Raw genomic sequence first — 17,566 nt, 5'->3', positions numbered from 1 at the left:
TTTCAAACACTTGGTTATTTATTAGCTGATATTTCTATGTATTTTCTCAATGGTTAGGGGAGCGAGAGGGAGATAAAAGGAGAGAATGGAGGGAATAGAAGAAAAAAAAGATATTGTAGTGTCTGGGGGTACACTGATATGATGTATAAAGAGGACATGATGAGATTGAGGATAATCAGCCGATGGGATAATTTAAACTAACACGAGTTAATGCTGGGGATACACATTGACGTTTATTAAACTTTGAGATAGTCGAGCTGTTAACGTACACTCGACCGGGTCATCAAACAGACCCGTGACTTTTCTGATAGTTCAGTCGACATCAGTATTCCCAACGGTCGCAACAATGTTGTCTCCAGGTACGTCTCTCCGTTAAAATGATAGTAAAACTCATTAACCGGTACAATCTCATGGATAAATAAAAATACATTGCCATTTTCATCTGGATTTTTACTATTCGTAACACATCGAAATATTTCGTTTAATAATTCGGAAGTGCTCTGTGTTCGTTTATTTGTGGACAGATGGAATACTACGTACGGTGGAAATATCATCGACATTGATGATCCGATGGAAATAATTTATTTGAAAATGACAATGTTTACTCGAAAAACTTGATCCCCGAAACAATCTCATCGATGAACAACAAGTAATCGACTATCTCCACCCTTTTTTCAACTATTCTAAACACATGAAAACATTTATTTTCATTTTATTCAATAATTCGGCAGTGCTTTATGTGTTCTTTCATTTGTGGACAGATGGAATACTACATACGTTAACAATATCGGGGATATTGCTGATCGCTAGTTCTATAGTGAATGCAAATTATTTATTCGAAAATGGGAAGAAGTACACTTACTCGTATTATACGGAAGTTAGTTCTGGGGTGTTGTTGCCTTCGAGAGCTGCATCCACCTGGGGATTGAAGGGTACTCTGGACGTAGAAACTACCGATTCTGCTGTTTACCTACAGGTACGTTTGTAATCGTCCAGGAAGCAAAATCGACGCTTCAACATTTTTTTCCACTGTTGAAATATTTAGTTGTCGATAATATGTCCATTTTGTCCTACACCTTCCACTTTAAATTATAAAAAGTTGAAAACCCGTTTCATAATTCAGTGATAAAAAACATTTTTTGTTGTTCAGCTGCACTCAACGGAGTCTTTCATCCGAAATGGTCCAGATAATCATGAAGAGGACAATGCATCCATCAAAGAGAAAATTGTAGATCTCCAGAAACCCTTTCAATTGATCTATAAAGACGGACTGATCACCAATTTTAGCGTGGGAACCGAAGCCGCCTGGGCGACGAATATAAAGAGAAGTATAGCTGGCCATTTCCAGCTAGATTTGGTGACTCTTGATAAAGAATTTGCTTTCCATTCTTTGGAAAGTAATCATTATGGAAAATGTAATATCGAGTATGTGGTGACCCCTGATGATAATAAAATGGTCATAAGGAAATTTTTCGATCCTCGCACGTGTCAAGGGCATCCACACAGAACTTGGACCAATGTACCGAGATTAGAGTGTCCAAATAGAGATGAGGTAACGCTTAAAGACAACACTTATCGCTCTATCTTGAAATTTCAGTCTGAGAAATTCCTATGGGTTGACATTTCACCGGAAATGATGACTGATATAGATCATGGATGAATAGTCTGGCAGAATACAGTCTTCTAAGAAAATTTCCAAATATTTTCAATGTTCCATTGATTTTTATATTAGTTTTCTGTTATGCCCCAAATATTCTCCAATTTTTTTACATTTATCTGATGCACCAGAACACCTCCATATTTTTGAGAAACTTCTATTACTACTTATGTTACCAAAAATTTTTAAATACCCCGAGTCGATGTATAATTCTTCAAAAAAATCTCCAATGATAAACAAACAATCACAATTAAAAATGTACTGCCAGCTCCTCATCCATCATTTCTATATTTTGTGTTCCAGAATCCAGTGATGAAGTCATCTGAACGACTGTACAACGTTGAAGCCCACGACAACCACATAACAATAACGCTTATCAACGCAACGGGTGAGGTCTATATTCAGCCCTTCCAAAGTCTCGGTGAAGCCCAATTTCTTTTCACAAGACAGATAATCCAATTGACTGGAATAACCGACGCTTTACAAGCTCAGAAAACTGATAAATTTACGGAGCTTAATCTCCAATACGAGCTCCCTGAGAACGACTTATCTCAGGGTCGAGGTGATCTGTCAAAAGATAAAATATTTAAAGGAATATCTGGCCTGCTAGATCGTCTGAGTCAGAGATTGGAGAATCCAGGTTTAGATACCGACATCGATCACCTTCACAATAAAACAATATCGATTTTGTTATATTATTTGGGACAGTTGAATAGGTCAGATCTTCAGGCTGCCTACAGGAACATCTCTGGGACGAGTTACAAGGAGGAGACAATTCGCAATATGTTTTTAGAGACTCTTCCACAGATAGGAACTAAGGAGTCAGCACTATTTATTCTTGAGCTTATCCAGCAGAACAAAGTTTCCCACATAACGGCAATGCAATTGCTCACACAATTGCCCTTCCATATTCGTAAACCAGATGTCCAATTGCTGGTGGGTCTCCAACCGCTCCTGAACTTGGGCTATAAAACCTCAATTGAGGTGAGGAACACGGCCATCCTCACGTTCGGAACCCTCATTTACAAAACCTGCATGGTCTACTGTCCCTACGAGATGCTGGACGATTACGTGCGCTTGTATCTTGACAAATTTACAGAAAGCGAAATTTACGAGAAGAAGATGATCTGGTTGGAGGGACTCTCTAACATTCAATTAGGAAGAGTCGTTGAGTTCCTGGAACCAATCGCAAGTGGAAACAGCGTTGAGTCGAGGCATTTAAGAGTCTTGGCTGCTTGGGCTTCTCTACCAACAGCTCCACTACGACCTGATGTCATCTACCCAGTGTACTGGCCAATTCTGGTGAACAGGACAGAACATTTGGAGATGAGAATTGCTGCTTTGACTCTTTTAATAGTTTCAAATCCCTCGGCTAATCGAATTATCTCGCTCTATTGGTATATCCAGGGAGAACCCAATGTTCATCTCTACAACTACTTCTATACGAGCCTGAAGTCTATGGAGAGGACAACGTTTCCCTGTTACAACCACATTCGAACAATGGCGGGACAATTCACGAGAATTCTCCGAAAGCCGGACAAAAATAGTCCCGTGATAACTGGAAATTATCTTTTCGATTATCAAGATACAAAGAGGAATTTTGGAGCTATGATCCAGAGCATAATAATCGCGAGTCCTTCATCCAACATTCCAGAAGTCGCTTACTTTACATTGAACAGTCATGGAAGTGGAACGACTTTCAATGACTTTTCTCTCTATGTGAAAGCTACGGGGCTTATGCAGTCCCTCTCGAGTTATTTGGAAAATCCAATCAAAGTCAAAGACATTCTCAAACATTTCAAACTCAATAAAAAGGCCAAGGAGCCCATTCACCTCGAAATGATCGTCAGGGTCCAGCAGAAGGCGATTTTATGTCTTCACTTCAATGAAACAAATATTGCAAATGCAGTGTCGTTTCTGTCTGCACTTCCCGATAATACTTATCACATCTACAAGAATATGGAGTTTCACGTGAATCAACAGAGAATAAACGTCCCTCTGACGATAGAGTCCATTCAAGCCACCGATCTGGGAACGACGGCTCGCATAGCCGCCACGGCTACTTCCTTGTTCTCAATGAGGGGAAATTTTACACATTTCCCCGGGGGCAGGAGCAATCATGTGATCTTTCGCACTGCTATCCATGGAACGCAAATCGTGGAGAATTACAATCCGATATTGGATGTTTGGCATACAGCAGAACGTGCACTATCCATTCATGGATATCTCCCAGCGAATGTTACAGTTGGACTCAAAGAGAAACTATTTTTATCTTATAATACACCTGCAGAGTACCTCAGGACTGGGGTGACCATTCACACGAGCACTGCAACGACAATTACGGGAACGAGAGCCAAAGCCAAAATTTCGCGCATATGTCCAAACTGTTCTCTTCAACATACTGTGAGAAAAGGGGGAGACATGCTGCAAGATAAAGTAGTTCTTGAGACCATTGTCCCTGAGCTGGGGGGTCGAGTACAGTTGAAGGTTTTTGATTGTCAGAAACAAATCAGTTCGAGTGATTTAATCAATGATATTCTATCTCATCATCATGGTAATCATCACTCATGGACAGCTGCACGATTCCCCTTGATGGCGATTCATCTGCTGGATTATTTGAGTTACGTTCCTCCAAGTGGCAGCTGTGGGCTGTCTATCTACATCGAGCCTTTTAATATTCAACCATCAGAAGTGAGGCTCGAGGCTTTAAAGAATGGAAATCGATACATGTTGTCCTTGGTCAGGAGTGAGCTGGAATCTATGAAGGTTTGTGATGACTATTGTGACTGTAGTGAAGTGTAGTAGCTATAAATATCCCCGCCCCCGCGGCCTGTAAAATTGAAGAAACTTCCAATGATTTGTTTACATTACAGGTTCTTCAAGAATGGACACTAGCAGCTCTTTACGAGTCGACGAGCTGGTTCTCGGATAGTCTAAAGGTCAAAGCCAGCAAGACTATAGACGATGGGAGAGTTTTTAAGTTTTGCGTGGAAGTCAACAGATTCACTCCTTGGAGTTGGGATTTCTTGAGCACAAAACACTCGGACCCGGCGTCAGTTAACCTGAATATGGTCTGGGGATATGGAGATTCTGCCAAGGGAACGTGCACTGGTGCGAGTCTGTCGATGGATCTTGCTGCTGAAGTCAGTGAGGATCAAATTGAGGAGAGCAAAGAGGATGTCTGGCCTTATAAGCAGTGCAGGCAACAGTCCTATGGAAAAAGTATAGTTCCTTATACCCCAGCTTGTTACGAAACTTCCAGGGAACTGTCGACCCTGAGAAAGTACCAGATACTTGTTTCCTACCAAAATCTACCCGAGGATATGATGAGCTTGATATGGAGAGTGAGGGCTTTGTATGACCTCATTGGGGGCAACAGTTCGTACGTAAAAAATGACAATGAATTTCTGATTGTCGCGACCTTCCCAACGGACTCGACAGATGCTACAATGAGTGTTAACAGAAATGAAGTTTCCATTCGATACGATCAGGAGATCGTGGAGTCAATCCTCGCGAGGACAAGGCTTCATCGATATATCGACAATGTCGTACGACGAGCCTTCTTCAGCTTCTGTACTATCTCGAGGGAAAGTATTTACTCAGCTCATAATGCCACGAAATCCACAGAAAGTGAAAAGGAGTATCTAGCTTTAGGACATTGCAGTGATCAGAACCCTGGGTTTGCGTTGACTGCGAGGATTGATGAGGCTGGGCTTACTTTGATGATTTATGATGCTGTTGATAATGTCAAGATTATTCCTGATGGGAGTGGAGGAGCCGTTTTTAATTATGAAAAGAAAGTTATGATTAGCAGGAACTTTGAGTGGAATGCATTGAATTCAAAGAGGTGAGTTTCACGTGAGATATTTCAATTCAGGCACTTCGTGATGATCTTTTACTCAGAATTTCAACATTGTATTTTTATATTAATGTGCTTCTTTAATCAGCTCCATAACAAATATACAAATATTAATTTTTAATGTTTCAGATTCAGAATGGACAAACAATCAGTTCATGTATTCATAAGCAACATTCTAACGTTCGTTCACTACACTCAAGACCAAATACTCGTTTTCTTCCCCAATTACATTCAAGAATTCACGTGTGGTGTTTGTACTGCCAGCAGTTTTGATGACTCAGGATTATATGATAGACTTTAACAAATTCATCTATCGAATTGTAATGTTATTTATGAACGTAGGGGTGTGAAGAAAATTAAAGAAATAAATATTATTAACTACTTTTTCAATAAAAATTGTAAAAAAAAAATCATGACAATTGATCTAGCAACCGAGACGTCGGGTTAAATAATAATTTACAAAAATTATAACTCGCTCATGAGGAACTAAGTACTTACTACAGACAGAGATCCAGATGATCGTTCATGACTTCTTCAGGATACATCTCCATGCATAAAGGACAAGGATACTCTTTCGCCCTGGGGTTCTTAGGATTAACAACAGGGGAATCATTATCGCTGTCATCTCCATAACGAATTTTCACACAGTTATCTAGATGTGCTTCTAATGATATGTCTGGTGGAATAAAAGCTCCACAAATGAGGCATTCGTCGCTTTTCTTAGTAGTTTGAGGTCGCACGTGGTTTTCACCCCCACTAATAGCACTTCCTCGATTTTCGATCGAGTTAACCCCCGTAGTTTTCTTTCGATCGGCCTTCGAAACGACACTAGATCCAGCTGCACTCGTTCCTTCTGTGGATTTTCCTAAAATGCATGCCTCTACGTGGTCTTCTAACCCCATAATGAGAACAACAGCAAAGCAAATTGGACACTCGACTTGGCCTCCATCATTTCCGGCAACATCTTGGGGTTGATTTACTCCAGTAGCTGCATCCCCACCCTCCAGACATTCGTCTAGATGAGTATTGATCGATTCTTCAGGGTAATCATTCTGACATACTGGACATTTCTGAAGATTTCGGTCTTCAAATCTAGGCCTCTTGGGCGCTGGTGTGTAAAGGTCCAATATTGCATTTTTGGTCTTAGGTGGTGTTAAAAATTTATCCAAAAGACAGCTTTTTCCAGAGTTTCCTGTCCCTCCAACAACACCGGAAACGTTGTATCTCGGATGAGAAGGCGTTTTAGGGGTAGCATTAAATGTTGGAACCCCAGGACCACCAGTATCCCTTCCACGAACATTATTTGTATTATTTCCTAATTTAGCTGGCCCAGACATGGGTGAGTTATCAGTCTTTCTACTGGAAGAACTTGGTCCTCCGGTTCCAAATCCATGAACATTGTTGGTGCTATTGCCCAACTTGACGAGACCCTGGGAAATGTTTGACTTCTGATCCCTAAGTGGGCTGAACCAGCTGTCCAATGTTTTATTATTCTCAGTCTTCGCATTCTTCGAGGTTTGCTTTGAATCCTTTGAGTTCTTTTCCGGTTCTCGGATTTTGATGAAGGTTCCTCCACACGTTCGACGATGCTCTTCATACCAACGATCTGAAGGCCCTGGAGCTCGATTCATAGCCCGTCTGACAGTTCCAAAATAGGGCCCTCTATGCCTGCAGGGGCCATTGCACTTCCACCAGTGCTGTTGATAGAGTTTTACTTCCTCGTGGAAATTGTGGTAGATGGTGATCTTGGTACCAGCAGCTGCATTGATCCTGTTCATGTGCTTGCAAAACTCCGGACCATGTCCATCCCTGTCTCGATTATTGTTTGTCAGGAATAAATAAGCATGAATCATCTCGTGAAGGAGGGTCTCCACAAGGTCCTTTCTGGGTCGGAGTTTCAACAGTGGAGCACTTAAAGATATTACACACTGAGCATTTCTTGATCTGAAGGTACAGACACCTGCACATGAAGTCATTCGAGGACTCCATTTCACTTCTACGGGGAGCAAAACGTTCTTGAAGAATTTAGCGTTGAATTGGACAAAGAGAGTATGAATGTTTGGAATTGGATCCACTATCTCCAGAGTCTGGTCCACCAAGGTGCGTGGCTGATAGTTATCTTTGTTAATCTGGAAATGAGAAAATATGATTTTCTGATTTACCTCCTTTTAGTCAATCACCCCTGCCTTTCTATAATATGATTCTGACAGACTAGTGAAATCAAATAAATACTTGGAGATGACCTGAAGTCATGTCTTAAATAGGGAACAGAATAATTAATTAGGTCTCATTTAGAGGGGTTATTCATGAATTTATCAAAAATATTACGTGAGCTGGGAATATAGCGTTTTCAGTCACTCCAACAGGATCCTCTGCCCAGTTTAACCATTCTGGATCAAAACGGTTAAATCGCGACATGTCGAAAGGTCAAACTTATACTGCTTTATTCATTGAATTATTTACAAAAATTTCAAACAAATTCTGAAATAAACACTTCGTTGTTGGCAGACGGGAGGGGGGTTGTGCATAGATAATGTATGATGCAGAGAGGTATTGTAAAGCCAAAAACAGAGGGGGGGGGGGTTCCGAACTTTTTGCACCACCAACTGGTAACAAACGGTTCGTGTAGACATTGACAAGCAGCGCATGTCTGTTCGCGCGAGACCGGCTAACCCCCGCCCTCTCCTCGACGATGCACAAGGGCCTAACGCCATATTTCCGAATAACAAAGAGTTTTATTTACGAAGATGGCGGATCACGTAGTCAGAGAGCTGGAAGCTGCGGCACAAATTATTTTAGTAAGATTTTTCCTCTATACTTTAATTAGAAATATATCCGTCAATGTTATAATTATGTACCTGATAGAGCAATGAGTCAATAAAATCAAACCAAATTCACGGATATCGGTGATGAATGGGAATAATGAACTGGCAATTGCGATCTATTGGGTTATGTCGACTCAATGATTATTACAAAACACCAATTGATCTATTTTGTTTTCAGGCTCCTCCTAATATTATAACACCTGAGCAACGTCAATCGGCAGAAACGGTTTTTTTGAACTTCCGGAAGGCAAAATCACCGTATAACTTATGCCGCAATATTTTAGAAACTAGCACTGTCGATTATGTGTTGTTTGAGGCAGCTGGACTGATCAAGGCAGCTCTTATTAGGGAATGGAGTTTATTGCCCAGCAATGACATTATATCTCTTAGGCAGTATCTGCTACATTACATTATTAATAAACCGACATTAGCACCCTTCGTCAGGGAACGAATGCTACAGGTTATCGCAATTGTGGTGAAGAGGCGAAGTGTCGATGATAATGGCTTTGAGAGGAGAGACATTCTCAACGACGTTGAAGGAATGGTCATGAGTGGAGATATGCACAGGGTAAGAAATCATTATACTTTTCTCGATATCTTAGTTGGTTGTTTGACTTTGCAGAAAAAAACACATTTTGTAGTTTGTAGAAATGAAATCTCAGATATTCAATAAAATCTTTAGAGAAATGTCTCAGCAAAAACTCAGAACCTCAGATCACTTCCGTGATTTTTTCGAAAAGTTATAACGATTATCCCTCTCTGGAAGCAGAATGAATCGTCCAGTATTTGGATAAATAAACATCTTCAATTTTCCATAGGAATAGTATTTATTGCTCAAAAAACACCAGCACTCTTACTGCTAATCATAACTCGTCATTTTCTCCTTGTCCTATGCAATTTTTTCTTCATTCCACAGCAGCTTCTCGGTTGTAGCATGATGTCGTCCCTGATGCAGGAGTACGCATCGACAGTTAAATCCTCAGACGTTGGATTAAAATGGGAAAAACATTTTAACGTCAAAAGACATTTCGAAGTGACAGATTTAAAACGTATATTCAAGTTTAGCATGAGTGCACTGTCAGAATTGACAAAGGATGGAATCCCTGACCCAAGTCTGCCTCTCGTCAAGCACCTACTCTCTATCACTGAGGGGGTCCTCGTGTGGGGCTTTATCTACGCGAATTATATCCTTTTACATCGAAATTATTTATTAAATATCTGCTCTAGGGTACTCAACAACAGCGATTAACTCGACAATTACACGATAAAAATCATAATACAGGGGAGAATGGGTTAAAATGGAACGGTTTCAGAGAGCAATAACTCGGAAGCTGCCGAGTGAAATCAGATGATTTCGAGCCCGTGTGAAGCTTAAAAGCAAAGCTTGTATATGAAAAAAAAATCGTTGAAATTCATTCTACTAATCCCAGCGTATAGACTCAATAATTGAAGAATTATGAAGTTCGTCATTTCTATCAACTGTTGAGTCTTTTATAAATAAAAACAATGAAATCACAATGCCGTTGAGGATAGCTATCGATATCTCGAGCCACATATATAATTCCTTAATTCCAGTGAAATGCCCAAAAGACTGATGGGTGTCTTCGAGGCTGTTCACGAGTCAGACAACAGTCCAGCCCTTCGAATGGGCCCCTATTGGCGAGACGTTATTCTCGATCCAGTTGTCCTTCAAGTATTCTTCTCGTTATACTGGAAAGTCAGAACAAATCCTCAACTGGCCCATCACGCACGGAACTGTCTCGTTCAACTCGCCAGTCTCAACGGTAGCGTAGTGGCTATGCACGGAGCCCAAGTCGAATATCTCACCGTTTACTTGAAGGAATTCCTAAAACTAGTATCAAACATCGAAATAATAGACCAGGAGGCACTCGGCATCGCCACCATAATCCGCAAAATCATCACATTCTTTCGTCCAGCCTTGAATTCGGTACCTGAAGACATATTGCGATCCTTCATGGAACAAGTATCAAGGCTAACTTGCATATTCGCTGAAGGAGCGGCCCAAGAGGAATCCATGTGCGCTCAAGATTGTCTGTACATGGAGGCATTCGAAAAAATGTTAGACACTTGGTCATCAATTTTGTCAGAATCCCATTTATTTCCCACTGAATTCTGTCAACAGAGTTCAGTCCAGATATTCAATGTCTATCTTAAGTGTCATCTATCGTCTCCCGAGGGAACTAGAAGCACACCACAGCACAATTTAAACGAGGACATTGATGATTCTGAAGAAGATGATCGAACTAAATTCAAAGACCAACTGCAGACAATTGGAAATTTTGGAAGACAGGTACCCAGTCACTCACTTCCAGTTCTCTCTCACCTCTTGGAAAACAGAACAAATAAATTGAGGCAGGAACTGAGTCAATTAGTGGGTCAACCCAAGTCCTTGAACATGAATGCAAATCTTAAAGAATTGTACGAAGATCTCCACTGGCTAGTTTTAATTGCTGGTCACGTCCTTTGCATGGAGTCAGATGGAGAGACACCTTTGATACCTTCAGAGCTCATGAGGTATAGCATTGAGCAGCCTCAACAGGGTCGAGTAGACGTCAACGTCTCCCTACAACTGCTGGCATCACTGGGACACAATATCTCTGAGATCCAAGGGGCTGAAGAGTCTGCAGATCATGTAATTCGTCTCATATCTGCAGTATTTCGATTATCTGAAATCGAAAAAATAGCTATTGGTGCTAATATTGCTGACACATTGAGTCCAGAATTGAGCAGTACCATCGTCTGGTTCTTGCACAGATGGTCGTTAAGCTATTTAGTACCCAGTGAAACTTATTATTCTGAAATAAGTCCAACCTTTCTTCAAGCATTTGGTAAAGATAGTCCTGGGGCTCCCTGGATGGTGAATTTTTTAATAGAAAAGGTTGAGTGCAATGTTAACACTTTCAAAGGAGAGCCGAAGCTAATCCAAGATACAATGCAGATGCTAGTTGCCTTAGTCGAGTCACCATCAAGAGCGTCTTACATTTTGAAGTCCGAGAGATTTGGCAGACTGATTGATTTAGCCACCAAAGTTGAATATCAATTACCTCAGGCTGCAAAACGAAGACTAATGAGAGTAATCGTCCAGGCTGGGGCTGCGCTCCGGGGTGAAAACAACGAAGGATACTGGTCTCAGACACTCCAGCCTCTTCACGATAGGTTCAAACAGATTGTGTCGAATAATAATTTCTCACGGTCATATCATCAGGAGGATGTCCGGGGACAGATTATAGATGTCCTTGAATCATTCATTGGTGCTGCTCAGGCGGTCGAAGATTCAACTGTCAAAGCAGTTTTTCATTACGTTTCACCTGTCCTGGGAGAACTCGCCAACGTCTTGGGGCTCTATCATAATTATCAGGAAATGGTCCAGTTGATTTTGGAAATGTTTTGCGAGTGCACACGAAGAATTTTATATTACCTGCCGGAACCTCAGAGCATTAGAGTATATGAGACATGTTTACAGACTATTCAGACTTATGCAAGGTGCAATACCAATCGGTTGACCGCGGATGTCACAAAGGAGGAGGATACATTTCAGGATATTCTGTTACTCATGCAGCTACTCACAAATTTGCTAAGTAAAGACATTTTAGAGTTAGGTCATTCCGAGAGCTTCCCTGGGCAGGAGCAGCAACCGCAGCAACAACCAGTCACACCTGCTGATGTCTTTATTTTTGGGCTTAATATTGTCATGCCAATAATGACTATAGAGCTTCTCAAGTTTCCATCACTTTGTCACCAGTGAGTTAATATTTTTATTTTATACTAATATAGTTCACGATTGATTATTATTTTTTGAACTGATAAAATTTCTTAATATATTCTGTGATTTTCTGAACACGTCTAGAAGACTCTTTCATTATTTATAGTCCAAGTTTAGGAAAAATTATAAACAAAACAAAATTTTTGTTGACAAAGAGTAAATAATGTCTTAATATATATTGTAAAAAGTTTCCTCACTGTTTCAGGTATTTTAAAATGATTACATTTGTCTGTGAGATATATCCAAAGAAAGTTTGTGAACTTCCCCCCGAGTTGTTGCAACAGTTAATGGCATCAGTCGAATTAGGACTCTTCTCGTTTGGCCATCAAATAACAGCATTGTGCTGTGATATTATTCAAGTCATGGCGAAACATATTTATACGGAGGTAGAAAAGGGACAGCCCAGAAATCAGCTAATGGCACCCTTCATGAATGTAACTATTTACTTATTTATTTCTCATTCTAAGTTTTCATCATTTATTCATATTTATATTGTCTCTGGATGTTTCAGCTATTGATGAATCTCATCCTGTCGAACCAAATGAATTCCGATTTGGTATCGAATACCAGCACACCCCTGTACTTCCTAATTTGCTGTTACCGTGAGCAATATAGGGCACTTGTGGCAAATTTCTTAGCAGCCCAATCAGACCGAGAGGTCGCGGAGAGACTGGAAACTGCATTCAACAATCTCACTGCAAACATTGAATTCAACACAGAGCGAACTTACAAACTCAGATTTAGGGATAGGTTCGACAATTTCGTTGTGACTGTTCAGGGTTTTATGCTGGTCAAGTAGGAATCAATTTATCTCATTTACATAAAAAATATTCTTTATATAATATCTTCAAGATTCACCCTCATTTTTATCCCATGAACTTTTCTGTTTTTGTATTGTTTTTGCATTTCTACGAATAAAAATAGACAACAGAAATCATGGAATTTGCTACATTAGGGAGACAATGTTTACGCGATTGATGACACACCTGATGTATATGTGTGCGTGTGTGTGTGTCTGTATATATATATAGATATAGTGATTGGTTTTGCAAGTGCTCGGGAGGAGAAATTTAATCACGCAGAATGATTGACGATAATGTAATTATGTAAGAAAGAAATAAGTCGATTATTTCAGACTCATTAATTTTATTTCTTCACGAGAATAACGAAATTGTCAAGATAAATGCAACTTTACATGTACATACATCCCGTTCTATATGTTTACTTATTATAGTATAATTAGAGTAAGTTAATGTCATAAATAAATGAGAAATAGATCATGACAATTTTATTGAAAGTTTTACTCTACGATCCATATTTAAATATTAATGATAAACTCAAAGTCTATTGTCTTTGTTCGTGAACAAGAATAATTTTGGAAAATGAAATATTTTTTCAAATAATAGATTTTATTATTACCACCAGCGTGAAGTGTTTTCACGTGGTATACGTTGATATGTGGGGCTTTATTTATTCGTTAAAAATGCTCCAAGTGTGATTTCCAAAATTTTTTATGCACTTATTTTTCATCTCATCTATATGTATAATAATATATAAATTGTATACATCCTCATTAAAAATTATTTGCCTGATTCACACATGCAATACGTTCAAGTACATCGTAGTAATATCATTTCGTTCCTTATTCAAATGTTTAAATTACCATAAAGGATTAGTAAATAATTACCCTGTAAAGTAAGGGATATTATACTTGAGAACCGTCGCTTATTGTCCGCATGCTTGATGCATACTACATTATATTTTGTGCGAATAATTATCCTTCATTTTGATCAGAGAGTCTTTGATATAACTAACTTTTTAAATATTAATCATAAGTAAAAATGCATAAATCGTTTGTATGCACTGTTTGTTACTGTGTGCCGACGTTATTCTACGTGAATGCACCATAAATACACAGCAATATGTATCACAGAATCAATGCGTTAACATTTCTATTTATCGTTTAATTAAGAATAAATTGAGAATGAAAAGTAAATGAGAGTATTCGTGATGAAATGCACGCATGAAACATCTCTAGTCTCTATGAAGAATCGTCGATACTCAAGAGTGAATTGTAAATTGTACAAAGTCATGAGTTATACTAAATCAATGCTCATAGCCGGTGATTTCTGTCAGTGAACTTTTGGACCCATAACTTTGTCAGATTCAGGTAAAAATCTGAACCCTCTGGCTCGTAATCCAGGTAAGTAAAGTCTTTATTGCTCACTGCTTTAGCTGGTTCAATTTGTGTACCTTCGTGCCATTCATTGAATGATGTTATTGATACAACGTTAGCACCACTTTTTATCGCACTTTTCCACGCACCTTTGTAGTATTGACCGTGTTCACGCTGTCTCGTATTTTCACCATTCCATGCACGTACCTGGAAGATAAATAGATTATCAATAATGCTATCTACTTATTTTATTTTAATCGCTTTTTAACCAGCAAATTATTATTCTTCGTGGGAGTGACCGATTCTGGAATGTTTTCCATAAAGTTACGAAAATCGATGCAGTGTAAAACGAGTTAACTTATCTCTACTTTGTTTTTGATACATATCTCAAAATGTAGAAATAATGTAAAAATTGTAATCGGAATTTTTTGTAGAACTTAGACCCTACAAGAAAGATTGTTATGGAAATTCAGTCATATGCTGTAATTATTGTGATATTTATCACAAAATGAAATCGGAGACAAACTTTATCACTTCCCTACAGAATTTAAATGTTCAGTAGGGTATAGCATAAATTTTATCTACACAGTGAATGCCATAACTATGTTCGTCAAATGAAATAAATCGAAAACTTCTGATAATTTACATTCCGCTAGCAAAAGGCGCATATACATTTATTTGTATTTAACAAACAACTTATTGAGTAAGCATTACTTTCTATAAATTACCTTTACTCAATTCGTTTACTTTTAAGGCAAAGTTCGAGGAATTGTGTGTCTTTCCATGTATGCCCCAATACATAAATAAAAACTTTCATCTACGTATCTACTCACCTGTGTGTCTATATAACCCGGCCCCAGACTCGGTACGAAGAGCAAACCATTCTGTACTGCAAACTTATTGAGATCCCTCCAGTTTTTCCAGGTACTTCCATAACTGAATCCGTTTACAGCAAAATATGTGTAAAATCCATCGAAATGTGATTTTTTAATGTGACTCCGGTGTGCTGAATCGACGAGAAGACCCATATATATAGCATCAATTTCGGTACCGCGGAGGGTAAGATTTCCACGCTCTGACAGGAGCTCCCACCATGCACTCGATGGGAATACATATGAATCGTAAATATATATCACAGGAAGGGCTGGCCCACTAGAAATGTAAAAATAAAAAAACTTTCTTTGGCAAAAACGATAGATTATTGACTTATAACTGTAATGAGTAATTATGAATTTAGTGTTAAACTTCTATTTGCCCTTATGGGATATTTATAATTCAGGTTATGATAAAAAGCATGCGGTGTACTCAATCATCCTGTCGCAAGTAAAAATAAACTTCATAAATAAATCCATGAATAATCCAAAAGCTCTCTCACTCTTTAGTTTTCCTCGCACGATGTACTGCCGGATGGGATGAGTACTTCGAGAACAAATATCTTATATGCTCGATAAGATTAATTGGATTGCGTCCAGGATAGGGCTCTATGTGTGGTGCAATCTTCAAATTATATCGGTGGGCTGCATCCAGCAAATCCGGCATCACCGGATCTGTATTATCCGGTGTATTTGGTGGCGTCCAAGAGACAACTAGTACACCCACTCCAGCATCTCTCAGTTGTCGCATATGCAGATCAATTACCTACGAAGTATCGATTCATTTAGATTACGAGAGTATTATCATATATAATCCTGCGCAAATAAAAGGGGAAAATAGAGCGAGAGTTATTGATCTACCGCGTGACGATTTCGACAATTCTCATTCAAGTGGCGGATGGCAGGGAAAATAATAATTGAAACTGCTTAAAATACATAAATGGATCGATGGCAATAGGACGAATTATACCATCATGAAATCATTGTTTATATCCTTTCATTCACCGCCGTTATAAGGATGAAAAGTAGAGGAAGAACAAAGATTAAAAAACAAAATACGGAAGATTGCTATCACAATTGAATTCATGACGAAAACTAAAGAAAGACTGTAATAAATCCACGTTTGTCTGATAAAAGGAAAACAAACAGGACAAAGGAATAACAAATTAAAAAAAAAACAATGATTACCCCTGAATGGAAGGAAATGAGATGATAACTCAATGTTATTCAATATTGACCTGTGGATTTCGAGAGCTGTAGCACCCAAGACTGGGATAATAGCTAGCCCCAATATCTGCTGGAGGTCTGTGTCTCCCCTCCGGAAACACCCTCTTATCATTTTTCTTCCAATTTGGCAGGTATTCGTGATTCCAATGTTTCCACGCCCCATCGTACTCTAGCGAACGATACCAAGCGTAATAAAACACATGAACATTATAATTAATTTCAATATTTGTGTCATTGTGATAAGCAAACGGTAGATTTTTTTTCTTCATCTTCCAGGAGAGCCTCGATATTTTATTCTGTATATTCTTCTCTCTCATCTCGAGATATCTTTTCTCATTCAATTCCCACTGATTTCCGTCTTTATCAAAATCATTAGGATTACTCTTGACTGCATCACTGGGACCGGCATTGTTCCCCACCGAAGCCAGCGGTGCTGAACTGCTCCATTCCACAGTTGGAGTTGTTAAAATCCTCGGCTGTGGGCATTTTACCGATTCCAAGGGTGACAGTTTGATTATTATTGCCATTGCCATAAGTGTCGAGAGAATGAAAACTATTGCTGATAGATAAAAACATCGTCGAAGAGATACAGCACTGGTTATGCCCCCCAGCATCTTGTTGGGATTCTTGATATTTTTAATTCAAATGACAATTCTGATTGGGACAGACAGTAAACAGTGTAACGAGCACATAGGGCCAGGGGGAACAAAGGACTTGCCTCCGTCTGCTCAACAATCCCTGCAATCTCAGATAAAAGCAATTATCACCTTTATCAATATCAACAACAGCTCAAAACACTGATAACAAATACAGCTCCTGGTCGTCAACCTGCTTAGATATTAGATCTACGATAATAACTACGACTTTTTATTATCACTGCACTAGAAAAGTAGCACAATCTTCAAAGTCGTTCACCGATAAGACTTACGTGCACCATAATGTAACAGTGGTCTGCACGAACTCAGTTTTTTCTACTTTATGCTAATGATATTGGGCATTGCACCATCGAGAGAAATGAAATTATTAAAACGGGGTTACGTGTCATTTGTAAGAACGACTGTCACTCATTATCGAAGAAGACAGTGTGCGCAGAGGCCGATTCCCTAGTTCTGTTCTGTGCCGTAATCTTTGGCAAGAGGCGCAACAATCTCCCACACACTCTGGGA

At 39.2% G+C, this 17,566-nt stretch overlaps 4 protein-coding genes across 8 annotated transcripts; 2 read left to right on the top strand and 2 right to left on the bottom strand.

Moving 5' to 3' along the window:
- Positions 1-220: 220 nt before the first annotated feature.
- Positions 221-5,890, top strand: LOC135159798 (uncharacterized). Of its 2 annotated transcripts, XM_064115850.1 has the most exons (6): positions 221-359; positions 762-976; positions 1,151-1,552; positions 1,961-4,423; positions 4,531-5,504; positions 5,646-5,890. In XM_064115850.1, exons 1-6 carry the CDS (start codon positions 347-349, stop codon positions 5,815-5,817), a joined length of 4,239 nt encoding a protein of 1,412 aa, XP_063971920.1. In that variant the 5' UTR covers positions 221-346; the 3' UTR covers positions 5,818-5,890. The 2 variants fall into 2 exon arrangements, with proteins under 2 accessions (XP_063971920.1, XP_063971919.1); XM_064115849.1 differs by lacking the exon at positions 221-359 and having other exon boundaries at positions 692-976.
- Positions 861-8,054, bottom strand: LOC135159808 (DNA-dependent metalloprotease dvc-1-like). 3 transcript variants are annotated; one of them, XM_064115877.1, is made up of 3 exons: positions 7,845-8,054; positions 6,015-7,645; positions 861-1,029 (listed from the first exon to the last, which is right to left on the bottom strand). In XM_064115877.1, exons 1-3 carry the CDS (start codon positions 7,932-7,934, stop codon positions 1,014-1,016), a joined length of 1,737 nt encoding a protein of 578 aa, XP_063971947.1. In that variant the 5' UTR covers positions 7,935-8,054; the 3' UTR covers positions 861-1,013. The 3 variants fall into 3 exon arrangements, with proteins under 3 accessions (XP_063971947.1, XP_063971949.1, XP_063971948.1); XM_064115879.1 differs by lacking the exon at positions 861-1,029 and adding an exon at positions 4,365-4,487; XM_064115878.1 differs by lacking the exon at positions 861-1,029 and adding an exon at positions 4,735-4,868.
- Positions 8,055-8,165: 111 nt separating this feature from the next.
- On the top strand, positions 8,166-13,411 carry LOC135159799 (exportin-4-like). 2 transcript variants are annotated; one of them, XM_064115852.1, is made up of 6 exons: positions 8,166-8,314; positions 8,520-8,909; positions 9,261-9,525; positions 9,922-12,103; positions 12,331-12,559; positions 12,637-13,411. In XM_064115852.1, exons 1-6 carry the CDS (start codon positions 8,264-8,266, stop codon positions 12,922-12,924), a joined length of 3,405 nt encoding a protein of 1,134 aa, XP_063971922.1. In that variant the 5' UTR covers positions 8,166-8,263; the 3' UTR covers positions 12,925-13,411. The 2 variants fall into 2 exon arrangements, with proteins under 2 accessions (XP_063971922.1, XP_063971921.1); XM_064115851.1 differs by having other exon boundaries at positions 9,258-9,525.
- Positions 13,252-17,501, bottom strand: LOC135159813 (glycoprotein endo-alpha-1,2-mannosidase). The gene is made up of 4 exons (XM_064115884.1): positions 16,412-17,501; positions 15,677-15,939; positions 15,135-15,453; positions 13,252-14,508 (listed from the first exon to the last, which is right to left on the bottom strand). Exons 1-4 carry the CDS (start codon positions 17,012-17,014, stop codon positions 14,239-14,241), a joined length of 1,455 nt encoding a protein of 484 aa, XP_063971954.1. The 5' UTR covers positions 17,015-17,501; the 3' UTR covers positions 13,252-14,238.
- Positions 17,502-17,566: the final 65 nt, after the last annotated feature.

Source organism: Diachasmimorpha longicaudata, chromosome 2 (assembly GCF_034640455.1).
Source record: "Diachasmimorpha longicaudata isolate KC_UGA_2023 chromosome 2, iyDiaLong2, whole genome shotgun sequence".
Lineage (NCBI taxonomy): Eukaryota > Metazoa > Arthropoda > Insecta > Hymenoptera > Braconidae > Diachasmimorpha > Diachasmimorpha longicaudata.
Note: the sequence above shows the minus strand (reverse complement) of the source record. Positions and strands in the feature narration are given on the sequence as shown.

Excerpts from the sequence above, each read along its gene's own strand:
- LOC135159813 (XM_064115884.1), bottom strand. The coding sequence starts at position 17,014 with ATGCTGGGGGGCATAACCAGTGCTGTATCTCTTCGACGATGTTTTTAT. Across the intron at positions 15,454-15,676 it reads CGTGCGAGGAAAACTAAAGA|TGGGCCAGCCCTTCCTGTGA; the intron begins GTGAGAGAGCTT and ends TTACATTTCTAG. Across the intron at positions 14,509-15,134 it reads CGGGTTATATAGACACACAG|GTACGTGCATGGAATGGTGA; the intron begins GTGAGTAGATAC and ends TTTATCTTCCAG.
- LOC135159808 (XM_064115877.1), bottom strand. The coding sequence starts at position 7,934 with ATGTCGCGATTTAACCGTTTTGATCCAGAATGGTTAAACTGGGCAGAG. Across the intron at positions 7,646-7,844 it reads ACGCTATATTCCCAGCTCAC|ATTAACAAAGATAACTATCA; the intron begins GTAATATTTTTG and ends TCTCATTTCCAG.
- LOC135159799 (XM_064115851.1), top strand. The coding sequence starts at position 8,264 with ATGGCGGATCACGTAGTCAGAGAGCTGGAAGCTGCGGCACAAATTATT. Across the intron at positions 8,315-8,519 it reads CTGCGGCACAAATTATTTTA|GCTCCTCCTAATATTATAAC; the intron begins GTAAGATTTTTC and ends TTTTGTTTTCAG. Across the intron at positions 9,526-9,921 it reads GGGCTTTATCTACGCGAATT|TGCCCAAAAGACTGATGGGT; the intron begins ATATCCTTTTAC and ends ATTCCAGTGAAA.
- LOC135159798 (XM_064115849.1), top strand. The coding sequence starts at position 692 with ATGAAAACATTTATTTTCATTTTATTCAATAATTCGGCAGTGCTTTAT. Across the intron at positions 977-1,150 it reads ATTCTGCTGTTTACCTACAG|CTGCACTCAACGGAGTCTTT; the intron begins GTACGTTTGTAA and ends TTTGTTGTTCAG. Across the intron at positions 5,505-5,645 it reads AATGCATTGAATTCAAAGAG|ATTCAGAATGGACAAACAAT; the intron begins GTGAGTTTCACG and ends TTAATGTTTCAG.